General features: G+C 36.8%; 1 protein-coding gene across 2 annotated transcripts; it reads left to right on the forward strand.

Moving 5' to 3' along the window:
- The first annotated feature begins 12,859 nt into the window (after positions 1-12,859).
- On the forward strand, positions 12,860-18,316 carry CLEC4E (C-type lectin domain family 4 member E). Of its 2 annotated transcripts, XM_030939778.1 has the most exons (7): positions 12,860-13,060; positions 13,867-13,959; positions 14,508-14,597; positions 15,527-15,678; positions 16,585-16,700; positions 17,220-17,318; positions 17,992-18,129. In XM_030939778.1, the coding sequence occupies exons 1-6, from the start codon at positions 13,024-13,026 to the stop codon at positions 17,311-17,313; spliced, it is 582 nt and encodes a 193-aa protein (XP_030795638.1). In that variant the 5' UTR covers positions 12,860-13,023; the 3' UTR covers positions 17,314-17,318; positions 17,992-18,129. The 2 variants fall into 2 exon arrangements, with proteins under 2 accessions (XP_030795638.1, XP_010375024.1); XM_010376722.2 differs by lacking the exon at positions 17,220-17,318 and having other exon boundaries at positions 17,992-18,316.
- The last annotated feature ends 2,494 nt before the right edge of the window (positions 18,317-20,810 follow it).

Raw genomic sequence — 20,810 nt, forward strand, 5'->3', positions numbered from 1 at the left:
TCTCCATTCACCGCATACAAAAATTAACTCAAGTTTTAAATTTAAAACGTAAAACTACAAAAACTCTAGAAGAAAATCTAAGCAATACTAGATAAAAGCCCTGGAAAAGAATTCACGACGAAGATGCCAAGAGCAATTGTAATAGAAGCAAAAAATTGACAAATGGGACCTAATTAAACTAAAGAGCTTCCACACAGAAAAACTGCTGACAGAGTTAACAGACAACTTTGTAAATGGGAGAAAATATTTGCAAACTAGGCATCTGTTAAAGGTCTAATATTCAGAATCTGTAAAGAATTTAAACAATTCAACAAACAAAAAACAAACAACCTCATTTAAAAATGGGCAAGGGACATACACAGAAAATTCTCAAAAGAAGAAATGTACATGCCTAACAAGCATATCAAAAAATGCTCAGCATCACTAATCATGAGAGAAATGCAGATGAAAACCCCAATGAGATATGTAAATCAAAACCAAAATGGGATACCATCTCATACGAGTCAGAATGGCTATTACTAAAAAGTCAAAAAATAACGCATTTTGGCAAGGTTGCAGAGAGAAGGGAACACTTATACACTGCTGGTGGGAATGTAAATTAATTCAGCCACTGTGGAAAGCAGTTGTGAGTTTTCTCAAACAACTTAAAATAGAACTACCATTTGATTCAGCAATCCCATTACTGGGCATATACACAAAGGAATAGAAATCATTCTACTATAAAGACACATGCACATGTTTGTTCATTGCTGCACTTTTCACAATAGCAAAGACATGGAATCAACCTAGATGCCCATCAGTAGTAGACTGGATAAAGAAAATGTGGTATATATACACCATGAAATACTATGCAGCCATAAAAAGATGAAATCATGTCCATTGCAGCAACATGGATGCAGCTGTAGGCCATTATTTCAAGCAAATTAATGCAGGAACATGGGAAAAAAAAAAAAAAAAAAAAACAACTACCGCATGTTCTCACAAATGGGAGCTAAACATTGAATACACATGGTCACAAAGGGGAGAACAATAGATGCTAGAGCTTACTTGAAGGTGGAAGGTGGGAAGATGGTGAGGACTGAAAAATCACCTATCAGGTACTATTTTCACTACCCAGGTGACAAAATTATTTGCAGATCAAACCCCAGCGACATGCAATTTGCCCGTGTAACAAACCTGCACATGTACCCTTGAACCTAAAGTAAAAGTTGAATTAAAAAAATTTTTTTAAATAAAGTCACAGTGAACATTAGAAAAAAAAAAAACCCCATATGATCATCCCAATAATTGCAGAAAAGGCATTTGACAAAATTTAACATCTTTTCATGTTGAAAACTCTGAACAAATTAGGTATAGAAAGGATGTAACTCCACACAATAGGTAAATATGATAAGCCCACAGACATCATACTCAACGGTGAAAATTTGAGTTTTCATTCTAAGATCAGAAACAAGACAAGCAGGTCCACTCTTCCCACTTCTATTCAACATAGCACTGGAAGTCCTAGCCAGAGCAAATTAGTAAGAGAAAGAAATGAAGTACTTTCCATTCAGAAAGGAAGAAGTTAAATTATCTCCATTTGCGGATGACATGATCTTAGAGAAAAGCCTAAAGACTCCATCAAAAACTGTTAGAACTAATAAATGAATTCAGTAAAGTTGCAGGATATAAAATCCACATACAAAAATCAGTAGTGTTTCTATACACTAACAACAAACTATCCAAACAAGAATTAAAGAAAACAATTTTACTTACAGTAAGTATAAAAAATAGAAATTGTTATAAATTTAATCAGAGAGGTGGAAGACCTGTACACTTAAAAGTATTTAAGGCCGGGCGCGGTGGCTCAAGCCTGTAATCCCAGCACTTTGGGAGGCCGAGACGGGCGGATCACGAGGTCAGGAGATGAGACCATCCTGGCTAACACGGTGAAACCCCGTCTCTACTAAAAAAAAACAAACAAACAAAAAAACAAACAAAAAAAAACTAGCCAGGCGAGGTGGCGGCGCCTGTAATCCCAGCTACTCAGGAGGCTGAGGCAGGAGAATGGCGTAAACCCGGGAGGCGGAGCTTGCAGTGAGCTGAGATCCGGCCACTGCACTCCAGCATGGGCGACAGAGCGAGACTGCGTCTCAAAAAAAAAAAAAAAAAAGTATTTAAAAAGTGATAAAAGAAATCGAAGAAGCCATGAATAAAGAGAAAGCTATTCTGTGTTTATGGATTGTAAAATGCCCATGCTTCCCCAAATAATCTAAAGATTCCATGAAATCTCTATCAAAATTCTAATTTTTTTATAGAAATAAAGAAAATAATCATAAAATGTATGTAAAACTACAAAAGACCTCAAAATAGCCAAAGTAATCTTGAGCAAAGTTGGAGGCATCACACTATCTGATGTCAAACTATATTACTTCTCATTTACCCCAGGAATACAAGCACCTACTATGTACCCACAAAAATTTTAAAGAAATAAAAATAAAAACACAAACTACAATATTACTGTGTTACAAAAACTATATTACAAAGTTGTAATAATTACAACAGCATGATGCTAACATAAGAATAGACACACTGATCAATGGAACAGAATAAAGAGCCCAGAAAATACCACATGTATTTATGGTCAATTGATTTTTGACAGAGGTGCCAAGAACACATAATGGGAAGTCTCTGAAATAAAAGGTGTTGGGAAAACTGGAAATGTCCATGCAGAAAAATGAAATTTGACCCTCATCTCACACCATATACAAAAATCAAATCAGAATACATTAATGACTTAAACATAAGGCCTAAAACTGTAAAACTACTAGAAGAAATCAGAGAGGAAGAATTTCATGACATTGGTCTGGGCAACGATTATTTGGATATTACTCCATAAGCAGAGGCAACAAAAATAACAATAGACATAGGGGACTGGGCCCGGTGGTTCACTCCTGTAATCCCAGCACTTTGGGAGGCCCAGGTGGGCAGATTACTTGAGGTCAGGAGTTCAATACCAGCCTGGCCAACATGGTGAAACCCTGTCTCTACTAAAAATAAAAAAAATTAGCTGGGCATGGTGGCACATGTCTGTAGTCCCAGCTATTTGGGTGGCTGAGGCATGAAAATTGCCTGAACCTGGGAGGCAGAGGTTGCAGTGAGCCCAGATCATGCCACTGCATTCCAGCCTGTGTGACAGAGTGAGATTCTGTCTCAAACAAACAAACAAACAAACATATGGGATTACTTCAAACTAAAAATCTTTTGCACAGCAAAGGAAACAACCAAGTGAAGAGATAATCTATGAATGGGAGAATATATCTGCAAACCATGCATATGATAAGGGATTATTAACATCCAAAATTGCCAATGTGACTGGTATAAGATGGTATTTCATTGTGGTTTTAATTTGCACTTCTCTGATGATTAGTGATGTTGAACATTTTTTCATATGCCTTTTGGTCACTTAGAGATGTTTTCTTTTGGAAAATGTCTGTTTCTATCTTTGGCCCACTTTTTAATGTGTGTGTGTGTGTTTTTTTTCTTGTTGATTTGTTTGAGCTCCATGTACATTCTGAATAACAGTCCTTTGTCAAATGCGTATCTACTCTCTTTAAAAACTCTCAACTTTTTTTCTTGATGAGACATTCTGTATTTCCAGTTAGCCATATAAATTTCCAAATATTTTAGCTGTTCATTGACAGCTGAATAGACCTGCGAAAATTATAATTCCTCAGAAGTACAAAACATTCTATTTCATTAATTTTATAACACAGCTTCTACAGACTGAAATTCTGAACAGATTTTATCCTCTTGAGATAATATAACCAAAATGAAAAGAAAGGACTTTATACATGGCTTCTGCTAAGTAAAATATGTTGTCTTAAGAAAGAGCTGAACCAGACTGTTCATAGGCATTGCTTAAATATTATCACAAAGTCATGTTTTACCTCCTAAAAACATGTTCCAAAGCTTCGAAATAATTATAGTAGGAAAGTTCTGCATACTAATTCTGAAATTGCTTACTGCATCTTTCTGTTAATGGTAACTGTAACACCCTACTGGAAAAGATACCATGGTCCCAAATTAACCTAAACAGGTGTAGCTATCTGTAAGAGTTATATATGGTTAAATGACAGAGTGAAGAAAAATCTCAAAACTTTCTTCTTTCAAAATTCTAATGTACTGAGCAGTTTTGGTAATTTTAAACTAATTTTTAAAAATCCAAAGCACACACACAGAAAATAGCAATCAACAACAACAACAATGAAAACTGTTTTTACAAAGAATAAAGCACACTTCCCAATTTTGAAAAATGTCATGACAGCCAGAGACAGGGAGACGGTAGATTGAAATAAAGCAACTTTCAAATCTTGTCCCCTTCACATCTTCCCTCCACAACTACCACTTCTCAATGCGTGGGTAAAATTGTAAAATAACATTACTCATGTCATCCAACACAGAGAAAAACAGACTGGAGTAATATTAGGAGTGCAAGGAAAAAAATTGGTTAAATGATTCTTTAAAATAATAATGCTTTCCCTTAAGCTCAGTGATTCAAAAGAAAAGGGGAAATTTGTCAGAATATGCCATGTTGTCACCTTGACTGGAAGAAAGAATAGAGTAGAAAACGAGATCGATCCTGATTTCCCAAAGATATTTTTATCCAACCATGAAAATCAGTATTTATTAGGGAAAACCCAAAATAAGACAAAATTCATAAAAATCACTTAGAAAACACACAGAAAGTTAATTTAAATCCTCTTCCTCACTGTGGGCCAAACTCCTAAGAATCTCCTGTCTGTTTTCTTCTTTTCCTGGGAGCGAAGTGAAAGGAATACTCAGAAGAAACAGATGAACCCAGGTGACTACACTTAGCTTGTATTGGGAGAAAATAAGAAGCCTTGCAGGCTCCCTCCCGCTCCCGCTCCCGCTCCCGCTCCCGCTCCCGCTCCCGCTCCCGCTCTCACACACACACGCGCACACACAAATGTGCACACACAAATGCACACATACACACACACAAGCTACCTGTACTACCTGAGGAAGTAGAAGGAAACCAGTTACAGGAAGTTTAATAAATTACAGAAAATAGAGCAGAGAGAAAATACAGCAATCACAAATCCCTGTGGCCCCAGTTCCATTGTCTCTTACCTCTAGAAACAGAAAAGTACATAGATCACAAGTTGGAAATAGTTCAATCTCGCAGTAGTCTCTGAGAGGAAAACCAATAGGCCTTATGGTAAGTGAACAGAAAGTCCAAGGAGAGATTATCTATAGTACAGTTGGGCAAAAAAAAAAAAGATTTAGAAAGAGCTGCCCACATTAAATATGAATAAATGTGATAATAAAATAGTAGCCACATAACCCATAAAAATATCACAATGTAAAAGAAAAAGAGGAGGGAGATAAAAATGACTTATTAAAAAGGCCTTTAGGCCGGGCGCGGAGGCTCAAGCCTGTAATCCCAGCACTTTGGGAGGCCAAGACGGGCGGATCACGGGGTCAGGAGATCGAGACCATCCTGGCTAACACAGTGAAACCCCGTCTCTACTAAAAAATACAAAAAACTAGCCGGGCGAGGTGGCGGGCGCCTGTAGTCCCAGCTACTCGGGAGGCTGAGGCAGGAGAATGGCTTGAACCCGGGAGCCGGAGCTTGCAGTGAGCTGAGAGCCGGCCACTGCGCTCCAGCCTGGGTGACAGAGCGAGACTCCGTCTCAAAAAAAAACAAAAAAAACAAAAAAAACAAAAAAGGCCTTTATTTTAAAACTTAAAATAATTGCATAAATAGATTGAGTGGATACAAGTATGAAAAGACAGTGTAATATCTAGATACCATTGATAAGACCATTCATAAACATTTAAACAATATACTTAACATACTTTTATACAATTGTTAACAATAATACAATGTAATAGAAATTAATTATCAGACACCAATGCCAGCAAGATGGCAGAATAGAAGGTCCTCAGCTCTTGTCCTCCCACAGAACTTGTGATTTGGAACCAGACGAACATACCTTTGTAGGAGCTTTGGGATCCAGGCGGGAGATTTTGAAACCATGCTGGAGCCTGAGACAAAGGAAAGCTGCTTTGAGAAGTCAGATCTTCACCCTCAGTAGCAGGCACACCATCTGCAGACCTGGCTGCAGACCTGAAAGAAGCCTCATCCACCTGAGGTCTGAAGTCTTGCCTCACTCATCTGCAGTCCTGCCAGCAGTCCTGCAGACCTGGCAGGAACCATGTCTTCCCATGCCGTGATAACAGGGCCACAGACTGTGGATCATATTGTGGACTGGAAAGCACCCTAGTCTACCGGTAGAATCTGATCCACTATGCAGTTTTGGAGGTAGCCTATTCTTTCTATGTACCGAGCTCCATCCTCACCTACCCACAGGCCTGAGAGCCCTCCCTGCAATTCCCAACAATAGGCCTGTGAGTAGACACTGCCCATCAGTTGACCTATGGATTCTGTCAATTGACCAGCTCAGACTCTCTAAACATGACTGAGGAAGGCCGTTACCTGCTGAAACCAATCTATAATGACTGGAAGAGGTAATTGCTCTTTCAAATGTATGGATGCCAGTACAAGGCCAGCATTACCCTAATATCAAAACCAGACAAGCACACAACAAAAACAGAAAACTACAGAACAATATCCCTGATGGACATAGATACAAAAATCCTTAACAAAATACCAGCAGTTTGAATCCAACAGCACATCAATAGATAATATATCATAACCAAGGATGATTTATCCCAGGGTGCAAGGTTTAACATACACAAATCAATTAATATAATACATTACATCAACAGAATGAAAGACAAAACCATACGATCATCCCCATAGATGAAGAAAAAGCATTTAAGAAAATTTGATATCCCTTTATGATAAAAGCTCTCAACAAATTAGATACAGAAGGAACATATTGTAACACAATAAAAACCATAAATGACAAACCCACAGCTAACATTATACTTAATGAGAAAAATGTGAAAGCTTTTTCTCCAAGAACTGGAACAAGACAAGGATGCACACTTTTACCATTTTTATTCAACATAGTACTGAAAGTTCTTGCCAAATAAATTAGGCAGAGAAAAATAAAGGGTATCCAAATTGAAAAAGACAAAGTCAAATTGTTTCTCTTTGCAGACAACATAATCTTATATATAGAAAAACCTAACTCCACCAAAAAAGTCTTAGAACTGATCAACATATTCAGTAAAGTTGCAGAATACAAAATCAATATATAAAAATCAGTAGAATTTCTAAACACCGATAACCAACTAGCTGAAAAATAAATTTTAAACGTAATCTCATTTACAATTGCTACAAAAAAAACTACTCAGGAATAATTTTAACAAAAGAGGTGAAAGATCTCTGTAATGAAAACTACAAAACACTGATGAAAGAAATCAAAAATGGCACCAAAAAGACGGAACGGTATCTCATGTTCATGGACTAGAATTAATATTGTTAAAATTACCATACTATCCAAAACAACATACAGATTGAACCTGTATATTCATTGATGCATTGATGCAATCCCTATTACAATGCCAATGACATTTTTCACAGAGATAGAAAATACAATCCTAAAATTTGTGCAGAACCACGAAAGACCTCAAATAGTCAAAGCAATACTGAGCAAGAAAAATAAAAGTGGAGGCATCACACTACCTGACTTCAAAATATACTACAAAATTATATTAACCAAATCCATATGATAGTAGCAAAAAAAAAAAAAAAAAAGACACATAGGGCAATGGAACAGATAGAGAATCCAGAAATAAAGCTATGTATTTGCAGCCAATTGATCTTTGACAAAGTCGACAACAGCATACACTGGGGAAAGGGTACCCTTCTTTAAATGGTGCTGGGAAACTGAATATCCATATGCAGAACATGGAAACTAGACCCCTATCTCTCACCATGTACGAAAAGAAACTCAGAATGGATTAAAGACTTAAATGTAAGACCCAAAACTATAAAACTACTGGAAGCAAACATAGGGCAAATGTTGCAGGTATTAGTCTAGCAAAGATTTTATGGGTGAGACCTCAAACCATGGGAAACAAAAACGTAGACAAATGGGACTGCATCACACTAAACCCCTCTGCATATCGAATAAAACAATCGACAGAGTGAAAAGACAACCTATTGAATGAGACAACGTATTTGCAAACTATTCAACCAACAAGGGACTAATATCCAGAATATACAGGGAACTCAAATGACTCAACAGAAAACAAGCAAACAAATAATCTTATTTTAAAATGGACAAAAAATCTGAATAGACATTTATCAAAAGAAGAAATACAGTCCGGGTTTGGTGGTTCATGCCTGTAATCCCAGCACTTTGGGAGGCCGAGGCCGGCGGGTCACTTAAGGCCAAGACTTTGAGACCAGCCTGGCCAACATGGTGAAACCCTGTCTCTACTAAAACTACAAAAATGAGTCGGGCATGGTGGCACATGCCTGTACTCCCAGCTACTCAGGAGGTTGAGGCGGGAGAATTGCTTGAACCTGGAGGTGGAGTTTGCAGTGAGCCAAAATCGCACCACTGCACTCCAGCCTGGGCAACAGAGCGAGACCCTATCAAAATAAAATAAAATAAATGTTTGAGATGATGAATATGCTAAACGCCCTGATTTGAGCATTACACGTTGTATACATGTATTGAAATATCACCCTGTACCATAAAATATGTACAATTATTATGTGTCAACTAAAAAGGGAAAAAATATGTAGTGTCATTAAAAGGACAATGAAGTCCCTAAAGGGAAAAACTATCAGTTAGTTTTTGTCAGATCAAACATAATGAAAAGAAGTTTTAATTATAACTAATTGAAACAGTTCAAGTCTGTAAAAATCATGAGTTTATAATGATAAAAGAAAAGCTTTAAATTTCATTCTTCGTAAAACACATATACCACTTGTCAAGGCCAAATAAAATATAGAGATAAATCTCCAAAAAGGAAAAATCACATGTCATTTGCAGCAAAAAAGATGGAGGCCATTATTGTTAAGTGAATTAACAGAGGAACAGTAAGCCAAATACTGCATGTTCTTACTTATATGTGGGAGCTAAACATTGAGTACACATGGACACAAAGAAGGGAACAATAGACCCTGTGGCCTGCTTGAGGGTGGAGAGTGGGAGGAGGGTGAGGACTGAACAACTACCTATCAGGTACTATGCTCACTCCCTGGGTGTTGAAATGATTTGTTCACTAAGTCCCAGCGACTCACAATTTAGCCATGTAACAGACCCACATATGTACCCCCTGAACCTAAAATAAAGGCTGACAGAAAAGAAAAATGATGAAACCAAGATTTGGTTCTTTGATAAGAAAAACAAAATCAACAAACCTTTAGCTAGATTAAAAGAAAGAAGACAAATAAATAAAATCAGAATTGAGAGTGGAGACATTAAAATGATTGCCAGAGAAATAAAAAGAATCATAAGGAGTTACTACAAACAATTGCACAGCAAAATCTAGAAGAAACAGATAAATTCCTAGATACATACAGCCTACCAAGACTAAATCAAGAAGAAATAGAAATCCTGAACAAACCAATTGTAATTAGGAAGACTAAAAGAGTATTAACAATTAAAAAAAAAAACCCACCAACAAAGAAACAGGGTCAGATGTTTTCACTGGTGAATTCTACCAAACTTAAAAAAAATAAATTAAAAAAATGCTAATCCTTTTTAAAGTCTTCAAAAAAGAAGGATAAGAGGGGACACTTCCAAACTCATTCTGTGAAACGAGAATCACCCCAATACCAAAGCCAAATGAAGACAATGCAAGAAAAGGAAACTACACGTCAATATCCCTGATGAATCTAGACGAGATCATGGGTGTGTGCTTCTCTCCAAACTCATCAAGTTATATATAATAAATATCTGCAGCTTTGTATGTCAATCATACCTCAGTGAAGCAGCTTTTAAAAAGTAAAAGAGATAGATTCAAAAATTATAATTCTAGCCTTTGTAGAATAGGTCTGTTAGACATAATCTTTTTAAATGAAATTAATTATTTACTTATTTAATTTTGATTGAGGTATACATTTTTCAATATAAATTCTATTTGAGAGTGTTTCTCATCTAACAAAGATGAATTAATGGCATAATATCAGCCTTTTCACCTCAAAATTTTAAAAGACAGAGAAATTCCAAAATCCTATTCAACAAAATACATAATAAGTTACATTTGATACAAGGAGAATTTTTTTTTATTATACTGTAAGTTCTAGGGTACATGTGCACAATGTGCAGGTTTGTTACATATGTATACATGCGCCGTGTTGGTGTGCTGCAGCCATTAACTCGTCATTTACATTAGGTATATCTCCTAATGCTATCCCTCCCCCTCCCCCCACCCCACAACAGGCCCCAGTGTGTGATGTTCCCCTTCCTGTGTCCAAGTGTTCTCATTGTTCACTCATAGGTGGGAATTGAACAATGATATAAGGAGAATTTTTTAATAGAAGAGCATGAACAAGAAAGCGTTAAAGAAAAGTGAAGTACATATCAGGAAATATGTTGTTTCTCTATGTCTTCTTCACTATTAAAATTGTTTATTTTGTAGGAAAAATCGCGGCATAGCTGTCATGGAAACAATTTACCAGCTGCACTGCAGAGTAATTACTGTTCCTATACTATAATGTCATTGTGTTACACTTACCTAGTAAGACTTGTAATGTTAAATTGCAATGAAAATTTCCTTCAGATAAAATTTTATATTTATTTTTATATCTTAGAATTTATTCGATTATGATTGTTATGCCAAATATTGATTTTAATATTATGTGAATACTATTTATTTAATACTATTTAAATCTATGGGAAAAAAATTTGCACCTGAAAAAATATATAAATATAGTCATTGCCTCATTTATAAGGAGCAGGGAGAACTAGAAATGATTTAAATGTTCTTTAGCAGCATCTAGTTTATAAGCTATAAAAAAACTAAACAATATATTTAAGATCAACTTCCAAAAGCATGGATTTAATATAAAGGTAATTTTCAAAACATAGGTGTGCATAGAGTAATTCTATTTGTATAAAAATGAATAAACAATATTTTATACATATTTCAGTTAAGTAAGCCTAGCAAATATCTCAAAGTAGATACATTAGTAGAAATCATTAAGCATAGTCAACTTTAGAAGAATGCACTAAGGATAGTTAGGAGAGCTTTTACTTGTCACATGCTTTTCATATTGTTAATCAAAAACATATTACTTCTATAATTTGGGGAAAATCAGTGAAACAAAAGATATAAAAATATATTTTTTGGCTGAAAAAATATTAATATATTGATTTCTATTTAATTGTATATTGATAAAAATTAACATACAGTTGTTTAGTAATATTGATGGTTGCTGGTTGATTGTAATTAATAAAAGATGAACTGTGGTAATTATGTTCATCATTTTATAATTCATATAGCTCATCCACTAGATAGTTTCTCTTTTTTTACTGATCAAAAGCCATTTGCTGAGAATACACATATTAAATATGGGTATATTCTATAATATACACCTACATAATTTAAAGATACTTTAAAAATTGTATTACTATAAAACAGAGAATGCAGAGAAAATTGACCAGTACATTGAAATTTTAAAAAGTCCCTTTGAGAACAAGAATATTTTCTCACACATGGAAAATTCGTGAGTCACTGGATGTGGTGATAACCAAGTCATGTACATCATATTTATATCTCCTGACTTGTGAACTTAAATCAACTGAGACCAGTGTGATCTTATTCTCAAGTATCTTTAGATAAGGAGAAGGCACATCTAACTATTCTTCCAGAGAAGCATTAAATTCTTTTTTTTTTTTTTTTTTTTTTGAGACAGGGTCTCGCTCTATCACCCAGGCTGGAGTGCAGTGGTGCAATCTTGGCTCACTGCAACCTCTGCCTCCCAGGATCAAGCGATTCTCCTGCCTCAGCCTCCCAAGTATCTGGGATTACAGATGCGTGCCACCACGCTTGGCTGATTTTTATATTTTTAGTAGAGGTGGGATTTCACCATGTTGGCCAGGCTGGTCTCGAACTCCTGACCTCAAGTGATCCACCCCCCTCGGCCTCCCAAAGTGTGGGAATTACAGGTGTTAGCCACTGCTCCCGGCCCAGAGAAGCATTAAATTCTAATATCTAATTGAAACTGCTTTTTCTGACCTTTAGATACATTTCTCCCAGTGTACACTGCACTATAGAACTAAAATCCCCAAATAATTCAGAACAAGAGAATTAAACTACCTGCTGGGTCTCTGAGACTTCAGAAGCTGCATTCTGTTGTGAAAAACTAAGCTGAGTTTCAAAGTGGTCTTATCACATGAGGCTACCCTGCTGAGGTGGACCCTAGTAGTCAGCACAAGGTAAGAGGGACATAAATCCATAACATTAGAATATTCAAGAGCTGCAAATGAAGGAGAAAGAAAAACCATAAAAGATGAAAAAGAATTCAGGTTGCCATGTCCTAAATACACACACTATATGCTCAGCTTTGTGCTATGCTGTCTAAGTCTTCTTTTCAATTACCAAATGTGTGGATGGTACAGATCCAAAGTGATATTGAGAGTGCAGAGGTAAACTCCATATTGTCAAGGAAAAACTGGGGGTGAGTTATGCCTTGAAGAAACTAGAGACATTTGGTCCAACAAAACAAAACAAGATTTTTTAAAACTCTCCTATTTCCCCATGGGCAGTCTATCTGTGTTGATGCTTTACCATTTCATAATTTCCTCATTTCGTTGTTTCATGGAGTGAAGAGAACTGACATGCTGTCCAATAAACTTCCTTGTTCTCCTTATGCAAGAAAGGAAATCCTGACTTAATGCGTAACCACAGAACAAGTTAATATTCTACGTCTATCGGAGTTGAACTTCCTAAAAAACAAAGTGTTCATCTTTCAAGATTCCTTCTCCCTGAATCTTACCAACAAAACACCCCTGAGGAGAAAGAAAGAGAGGGAGGGAGAGAGAAAGAGAGAGAGAGAGAAACAAAAAGCCAAAGAGAGAGAAAAAAATGAATTCATCAACATCATCTGAATCACAATGCACAGGTAAAATTTGCAACTCTTCCTTTTCTTCCACAGATCTCCTTTTGGAACAAGTAATAAATACGGACAATAGAAAAGTATTCACTGAAGTTAAAAAAAAAAAAAAAAAAAGGGAGACGGTGAAGAGAGAGAGATTGGAAGGCTATTTCTTATACCAGAAAGCCTGCTGGACTCTAGTTAAGGGAGCGCTATCACATTGTTTCCACCTTTTCTGCAATACATTGTGTCCCTTTTGGCAAATGACTTCACTTCTCCGGAACTCTCTTTGTCTGTAAAATGTGTAATGGGAGGAAGAGAGGAACTACTAGATAACTGTTAATATTTTACCTAATTTACAAAGAGCTTGAAAAATGAGACACAGAAAAAAAAAAAGATCAGGAGAAAGGCAAGACAAGCAACGACGAGAAAAGGGAAAAGAAAGAAAAAGAAAGAAAAGTGGCCTTAGAAAATATTGAAAAAAATTTAACTGAGAGACTTAGAAAGGAAAAATTGTATATCTGAGTTCATGAGTCAGAGTCTTACTCCAGGGATTCTAATCGTGTGGTCCTCAGTCCAGCAGCAGCAGTAGCCCCTGGGAACTTGTTGGTTCCATACAAGCTCTACTGAATTGCTCACTCCGGGAGTAAGGGTCAGCACCCTGTGTTTCAGTAAGCCCTCCAAGTGATTCTGATGCATGCTGAAATTTGGGAATTATTCAATACAGACAACGGAAGTAGAAGGAAATAAGTAAGGATGCATAAGAATCTCTTCTGTCTGTTTTGTACCTTGCTTAGGGAAGATTGATCATGTTTGTGTCTTTCTTTCTACAGAGAAAGGATACTTCTCTTCCCAAATGTTCTTATGGACTGTTTCTGGGATCCCCATCCTATTTCTCAGCGCCTGTTTCATCACCAGATGTGTTGGTGGGTTCTGAAGGTCAAATTCAATTTAATTCTTCCTGGTGCATATTAGGTGAAAACTCTTCCATGCTGCCTGTACATTCTCTTTTCCCTCAAAAGGTCTTTCTATTTCACTCTTTTTTTTTTTTCCTGTTAATCTCTAGGTTATTTCTCAAACCAGAAACCTCAACAAGCAGGGAACTGTTTCCGAATTTTAATCACCTGTGACTTACTTTTCATGACAGACATTTTTCACTTCCTTGGCAGTCCTGAGTCCTCCTCTTTCAGCCTCTATCATTAGTGTAAACTTCTCTAGGATATTCTGCCTTAGAGCTTGAACTACTGGTCAGGACCAGAGACATGACTAATTACTTTTGGAAGGAAGAGTAGAGAGAGTGGACTTGGCATAAGAGGGAGTGCAAACATATCTGTTTTCTCTGGGTCGTAAGAAAAAGCAGATTGTAAGAAAAAACATGATAATTATTGGCACTTTTGTTAGAAATGCAAAACTGAGGGAACTGATTTTTTTAACCAAAATAAGACTGACAAACATTATACCCTTTCCTTTACAGTGACATATCACATCTTTCAAAACTGTGATGAGAAAAAGTTTCAGCTACATGAAAATTTCACAGAGCTCTCCTGCTACAATGATGGATCAGGTATAACAGTCCCAAAGGTGAACATCAAAATTTACATAGCAACATTTTCTGGCTTCTAGATTGACTTCAGGACAGGTGAAATATAGTTGGATTAGGTCTTATTTTTCAAAAGCAAAATGTAAAATCCTAGAAATTTGGAGATGCAATTAGCATTGGAGCAGGAAGTCTTGGGATATTATAGTAGACTTTTATAATACATTTGAGGTATGTCTGAACAGTACATCCAGAAGTGGAAGATACTATTCCCAGGAGTGTACTTTTTCTTCATTCACCTACTTCCAAAATGAGATGAAGGAGAAAAAAACGTATGGAGTAGAGAATTTATAAATATCTCACAAATATACTCTATGCTCTTGTATGTCATCCTGTTCCAAGTCAGCAAAATGCTACATGACACTAAAAAAGTGGCCTCCTTCTCTGAGCTGTAATTTTCTCACCATTAAATTGAGAGAAGTGAGATGAATTATTTATAATAGACCTCAAAGGCAAAAGTTGTGTAATTCTAAGAAATCTAACCCATCTATATACTACAGTATGGAGATTTGATTGAGGATACATTGTTCAGGAAACATAAGAGATGGCTCTTTGGGGGTCACCCAAATGAAATGCATAAATGTCTCTGACATTAGTAGTCTAAGAACAGATAATAAGGTTCTATATCAATAGCATAACTAAGATAGTTTGCATATGTAGTTGCATTTCCTGGCACTGACATCCAGAGAACGAGAATTATATTCAAAAGACCAAAAAAGTTCTGTTGCTGTTTCTTGACATTGGAATTATCTGAAGTCTTAGATACTAAGATGTGGGGTATGAGTAAGTGATTCCAGGGCTTCTGACTTAAACGAGGACTCCATGGGGCCAGATGAAGCTTTGAGTTTTCTTATTCGGTTCACCTGGGACACTCACTGAAATATCTCTCATCCTAGGTTCAGTCAAGAATTGTTGTCCATCAAACTGGGAGTATTTTCAGTCTAGCTGCTACTTCTTTTCTACTGACACCATTTCCTGGACATCAAGTTTAAAGAACTGCTCAGCCATGGGCGCTCACCTGGTGATTATCAACTCACAGGAGGAGCAGGTAGCTGCAGTCCTCCGACGCCAATGTGACATTCCCCACATGGTCCACCTCTCTTCATACATATGCTCGGTGCTTGACCCCCAATGACTGTGGTTAATGAATGTACTAAAATGCATGCTGTTCTTACTATTCTGGTAAAGTCACTGCCTACCTTAATGTATTTTCCTTCCTAGAAGAACCTAAGAAAAAGGGAATTTCCATGTGGAATTACTTTAATTAGGCAAGGGGAAAAAAGAGGGTTGGAAGTTAATTTTAGACTAATCATTATGTTTATGAACATATTATATGCAAGAAGGGAAGCAAATATTGTCCGTTTGCTTTAAGCTGTGATTAATAATGTTTTGCGCTAGATATATTCAATAAATTTGGCCACCAATAACAGTAGATGAACTTTGAAAGAATTGTTGAGGATCTCCTTTTCTGTTGAAGGTTATTTTTTGTCAGTTTAATTTTATGTTATGTATATTTCACCACCAAAAAAATGAGTAGATAATCCTCATGATCTTACAGTTTCATTTATCTGTCATTTCTTATCCAGATTCTTTTTTATTTTTTGAGATGGAGTCTCACTGTGTTGCACAGGCTGGAGTGCAGTGGCGCGATCTCGACTCACTGCAACCTCTGCCTCCCAGATTCAAGCAATTCGCCTGCCTCAGCCTCCCAAGTAGCTGGGACTACAGGCACCCGCCACCATGCCTAGCAAATTTTTTTGTAATTTTGGTAGAGACAGGGTTTCGCCATGTTGGTCAAGCTGGTCTCGAACTCCTGATCTCAGGTGATCCACCACCTTGGCTTCCCAAAGTGCTAGGATCTCTTCCAGATTCTTACCTGTTTTAATAAGAATTACCAGCAACTTTTATTCAAAACTGAAATAACTGATCTCCTTTTATTTTGTGTCTTCCGTAGGAATTCCTTGCCTACAAGAAACCTAAAAAGAAAGAGTTTTTTATTGGACTGTCAGACCAAGTGGTCGAGGGTCAGTGGCAATGGGTGGATGGCACACCTTTGACAAAGTCTCTGAGGTAATTACCCTCCTATTGAGAGGAGTTCTTGAAACCTTGTTCTGTTTCCTGCAACATATCAGGTCCATTCTTGGTGGTATTAAATGCAGGAAAGAGAAGAGCTGAGGTAGAAAAGACGAAGGAGAAGTACAAGCACTCACTTCTCTCCTTTCCTGGGATGGTCTCAAGAATAAAGGGGAAATAATAAATGAAAATGAACTGAAGAATCATTCACTGAGAATGCAAAAGAGACAAGAGGTGGCATTAAGAGTCTTATTCCCCAAAACCAAAGGAAATAAGGGAAAAAATAGTAAGTTGAGAAAGACAACAGGTTCTTATGCAGTGAAAACTGAGAATCTCTTGACAATGTCTCTTTTCTCCTTAATAATATCCTCACGTCATTAGAGCATAGCTTTTATTTTTATTATGGATATGCTTTTTTTGTTTGATTGGTTAATTGATATATAAAATATTTTGCTATATATATTGATTCTCATGATTTGTTAGTGAGTAAGGTTTTTTCTTTTTTCTTTTCTTCAGCTTTTATTTTAAGTTCCAGGGTACATGTGCAGGATGTGCAGGTTACATGGGTAAACGTGTGCCGTGGTGGTTTGCTGCACAGATCATCCCATGATCCCGGTATTAAGCCCAGCATCCATTAAGTATTCTTCTTAATAAAGCATAGCATTTTTAATTTTTCAAAGTTTTTTTCTCATTTATTATTTCATTTTACCTAAATTACACTTTCCTGGAATGTATCAGTATTATTAATCTGTATTTAGCATTTGAGGAAACTAAAACTCAGAAAAGTTAAGTGACTTAGTGAATGAGCAGTTCTAAGAATACAACACAGATACTCTGACACTTAGAAATGCTGCTTCACAACCACACTGGAACACCACTGCAGGATGCACCCAAGTTAATATATACTCTGTGCAGAATAAAGAGAGCCAAGCCAATATGAGATATGAGTGTGAAGAAAACAAATCTATCAGAATATCAATCTTCCCTATAACTTGTCATTCTATAGCTAAGGAACAGGACAGAATAGAAAAGGAACAAAGGAACAAAGGAACAGGACAGAATAGAAAGTCAGAAAGATCCAGTTCAGCTTCAGTACTCACAAACTGTGACTTAGACAAATGGTTTAGCTTTCCTGAGGTTCCTTTTCTTCTTCAATAAAATGGACATTATAATACCTGCCTCGCAAAACTGTTGTGAGGTTAAACAACACAAACACAATTTGCCTGGTATATTAGGTAACTTTACCTTTCTGCTGGGATTCGAAGTCTCCTATGTCATTCTTTTTCAGCTTCTGGGATGTAGGGGAACCCAACAACATAGCTACCTTGGAGGACTGTGCCACCATGAGGGACTCTTCAAACCCAAGGCAAAATTGGAATGATGCTACCTGTTTCTTCAATTATTTTCGGATTTGTGAAAGGCTAGGAATAAATATTTTGAACAAAGGAAAATCTATTTAAGAACAGAAGGCACAACTTAAATGGATAAAGAAGGAAGGACAAGAACATGGCCACACCCACCGCCCCACACGAGAAACTTGTGTGCTGCATTTCAAAGGACTTCATAAGTATTTTATACAAATAAAAATAAGTCGTTTTAAATGTTATAATTCATGTTACTGGCTGAAGTGCCTTTTCTCTCTACATTAGTCTCAGGTCCTCTTCCTAGAATTTACAAAGCAATTCACTACCTTTTGCTACATTTGCCTCATTTTTGAGTATTTATATGAAAGTACAGGGACACAGAGCCAAGACAGAGTCTAGCAAAGAAGAGGATTTTGGAAGGTGCCTTCCAACAATTGCCTGAATCTAGGCTCTGTAGCAGGTCCTCTTCTTTCTAGCTTCTGACAAGTCTGTCTTCTCTTCTTGATTTCATACCATTCTTATCTCCTGCCCAAGTGTATCGTCTCTGTGCTCCCCTATATAAGGAGTAAGAAATTTCTTCAAGTCATGGAACTTGTTCCTGCTCAGAATACTGGTGTTGCCTTTCTGGCTACAGGCCTCCACTGCACCTTCTTAGGGAAGGGCATGCTGGCCATCAGCTCCAAACAGGCTGTAACCAAGTCCACCCATCCCTGGGGCTTCCCTTGCTCTGCCTTATTTTCAATTGACTGAATGGATCTCACCAGATTTTGTATTTATTGCTTAACTAGGACCAGAGTCCAATAGTCAAATTATTATAAGAGAGCATTCATCTCCACACTTTCCTGTCTCAAGCCCACCCATTTTTTTTAACTTTTATTTTAGGTTTTGGGGGTACATGTAAAGGTTTTCTATATAGGTAAACTCATTTCATGGAGGTTTGTTGTACAGATTATTTTATCACCCAGATATTAAGCCCAGTGCCCAATATTTATTTTTTTCTGCTCCTCTTCCTCTTCCTCCTCCTACCTTCCGCCCTCAAGTAGACCTCAGTGTCTGTTGTTCCCTTCTTTGTGCTTATGAGTTCTCATCATTTAGCTCCCACTTACAAGTGAGGCCATGCAGTATTTGGTTTTCTGTTCCTGTGTTTGTTAAGGATGATGGTCTCCAGTTCCATCTATGTTCCCACAAAAGACGTAATCTTCTTTTTTTATGGCTGCATAGTATTCCATGGTATCTATGTATCACGTTTTCTCTGTCCAATCTATTATTAACTCACATTTAGACTGATTCCATGTCTTTGATATTGTGAATAGTGCTGCAATGAACATTCATGTGCAAGTGTCTTTATGGTAGAATGATTTATATTTCTCTGAGTATATATCCAGTAATAGCCCATTCATTTATTGCATAAAATTCTACCAACACTGATGATATTATTAAAGAGTACATCAATAACGTGGCAGCTTTCATAACCATATTTCATAACCATATTTCTTTCACAAAGTGCCATGAGGAGACCTTCAAAATTCAATCATTGGACGTCGTGTGTAATCACTGAATGAGAAAATTCAACTGGACAAGTGAATATAACACATCAGCTTTCTTTACAAAAGTTTATTTCTCTTAGGCAGTGTGACAATCTGGTTTTGAAATCAACACACTTTTAAGCCAAACATTATTTAACCTAAAAGTGATTTTAAACACACTTTCAACATTCTAATTTCCTTTTTTAAAATCACGAACATCAGTAAGGAGATGTTGAAAGACAATTTTTTTGTTCATTGGTGTTTTCCTGAAGGTGGCTACAATTTAAGTTTTATTTCTAGATTGAAAGACACATGGAAATATTATTCCATATTATTTCTCTGTATATATTTCTAATTTAAGTTTAAAGACAAGTTTAATTTTATAAACTTGTCTTTACAGTTTGCCAAGAGAAGAAAGAACTGCTAAAGGTTTAGTGGTTAGAGGTTGTTGGAACATAAATTATCTATTAGGAAAATTATTTTTTGAGAAGTAGGTCATCCAATTGAAATTGTTTTAAAATATAATATTTTATAAGTGGGGTTACACAAACACTTTACTGCCTGAGGCACCAGAAAACCCAGAAATTTTTAAGGGATAATAGATTAATTAATGATACATATTCCGAAGAGCAATTCCCAAAATAAACCGCTGTTAAGATTTACATACTAATATATGGGTCCCCAATTATTTTAAGAAAAATTACTATTTTCTGTAAAATGATACATGCTCATTACCAAAAATTCCTACAGATCACAATTACAGAAAGATGAAAATTTTAAAAATTCCGTTTCCAAGTTACAGTAATAATTATCATGAACGTCACTCCAGGAAACTTTTTTTTTTTGAGACGGAGTCTCCCTCTGTCGCCCAGGCTGGAGTGCAGCGGCGCAATCTCGGCTCACTGCAAGCTCGGCCTCCCGGGTTCACGCCATTCTCCTGCCTCAGCTTCCCGAGTAGCTGGGACTACAGGTGCCCGACACCACCCCTGACTAATTTTTTGTAGTTTTAGTAGAGATGGGGTTTCACCGTGTTAGCCAGGATGGTCTCGATCCCCTGACCTCGTGATCCGCTCGCCTAGGCCTCCCAAAGTGCTGGGATTACAGGCGTGAGCCAGAGCGCCCGGCCTCCAGGAAACTTTTTATGCTTTTAATGGGGTGCAGGAAATGCTACCTCAAAATATGGCACCTTGGGAATTGAGAAAACAGCAAAAGCGGGA

Source organism: Rhinopithecus roxellana, chromosome 10, assembly GCF_007565055.1.
Source record: "Rhinopithecus roxellana isolate Shanxi Qingling chromosome 10, ASM756505v1, whole genome shotgun sequence".
Lineage (NCBI taxonomy): Eukaryota > Metazoa > Chordata > Mammalia > Primates > Cercopithecidae > Rhinopithecus > Rhinopithecus roxellana.

Coding starts and splice junctions, on each gene's coding strand:
- CLEC4E (XM_010376722.2), top strand. CDS start 13,024: ATGAATTCATCAACATCATCTGAATCACAATGCACAG. Junction 13,960..14,507: donor TTTCATCACCAGATGTGTTG/GTGGGTTCTGAA, acceptor TTTCCTTTACAG/TGACATATCACATCTTTCAA. Junction 15,679..16,584: donor TCAACTCACAGGAGGAGCAG/GTAGCTGCAGTC, acceptor TGTCTTCCGTAG/GAATTCCTTGCCTACAAGAA.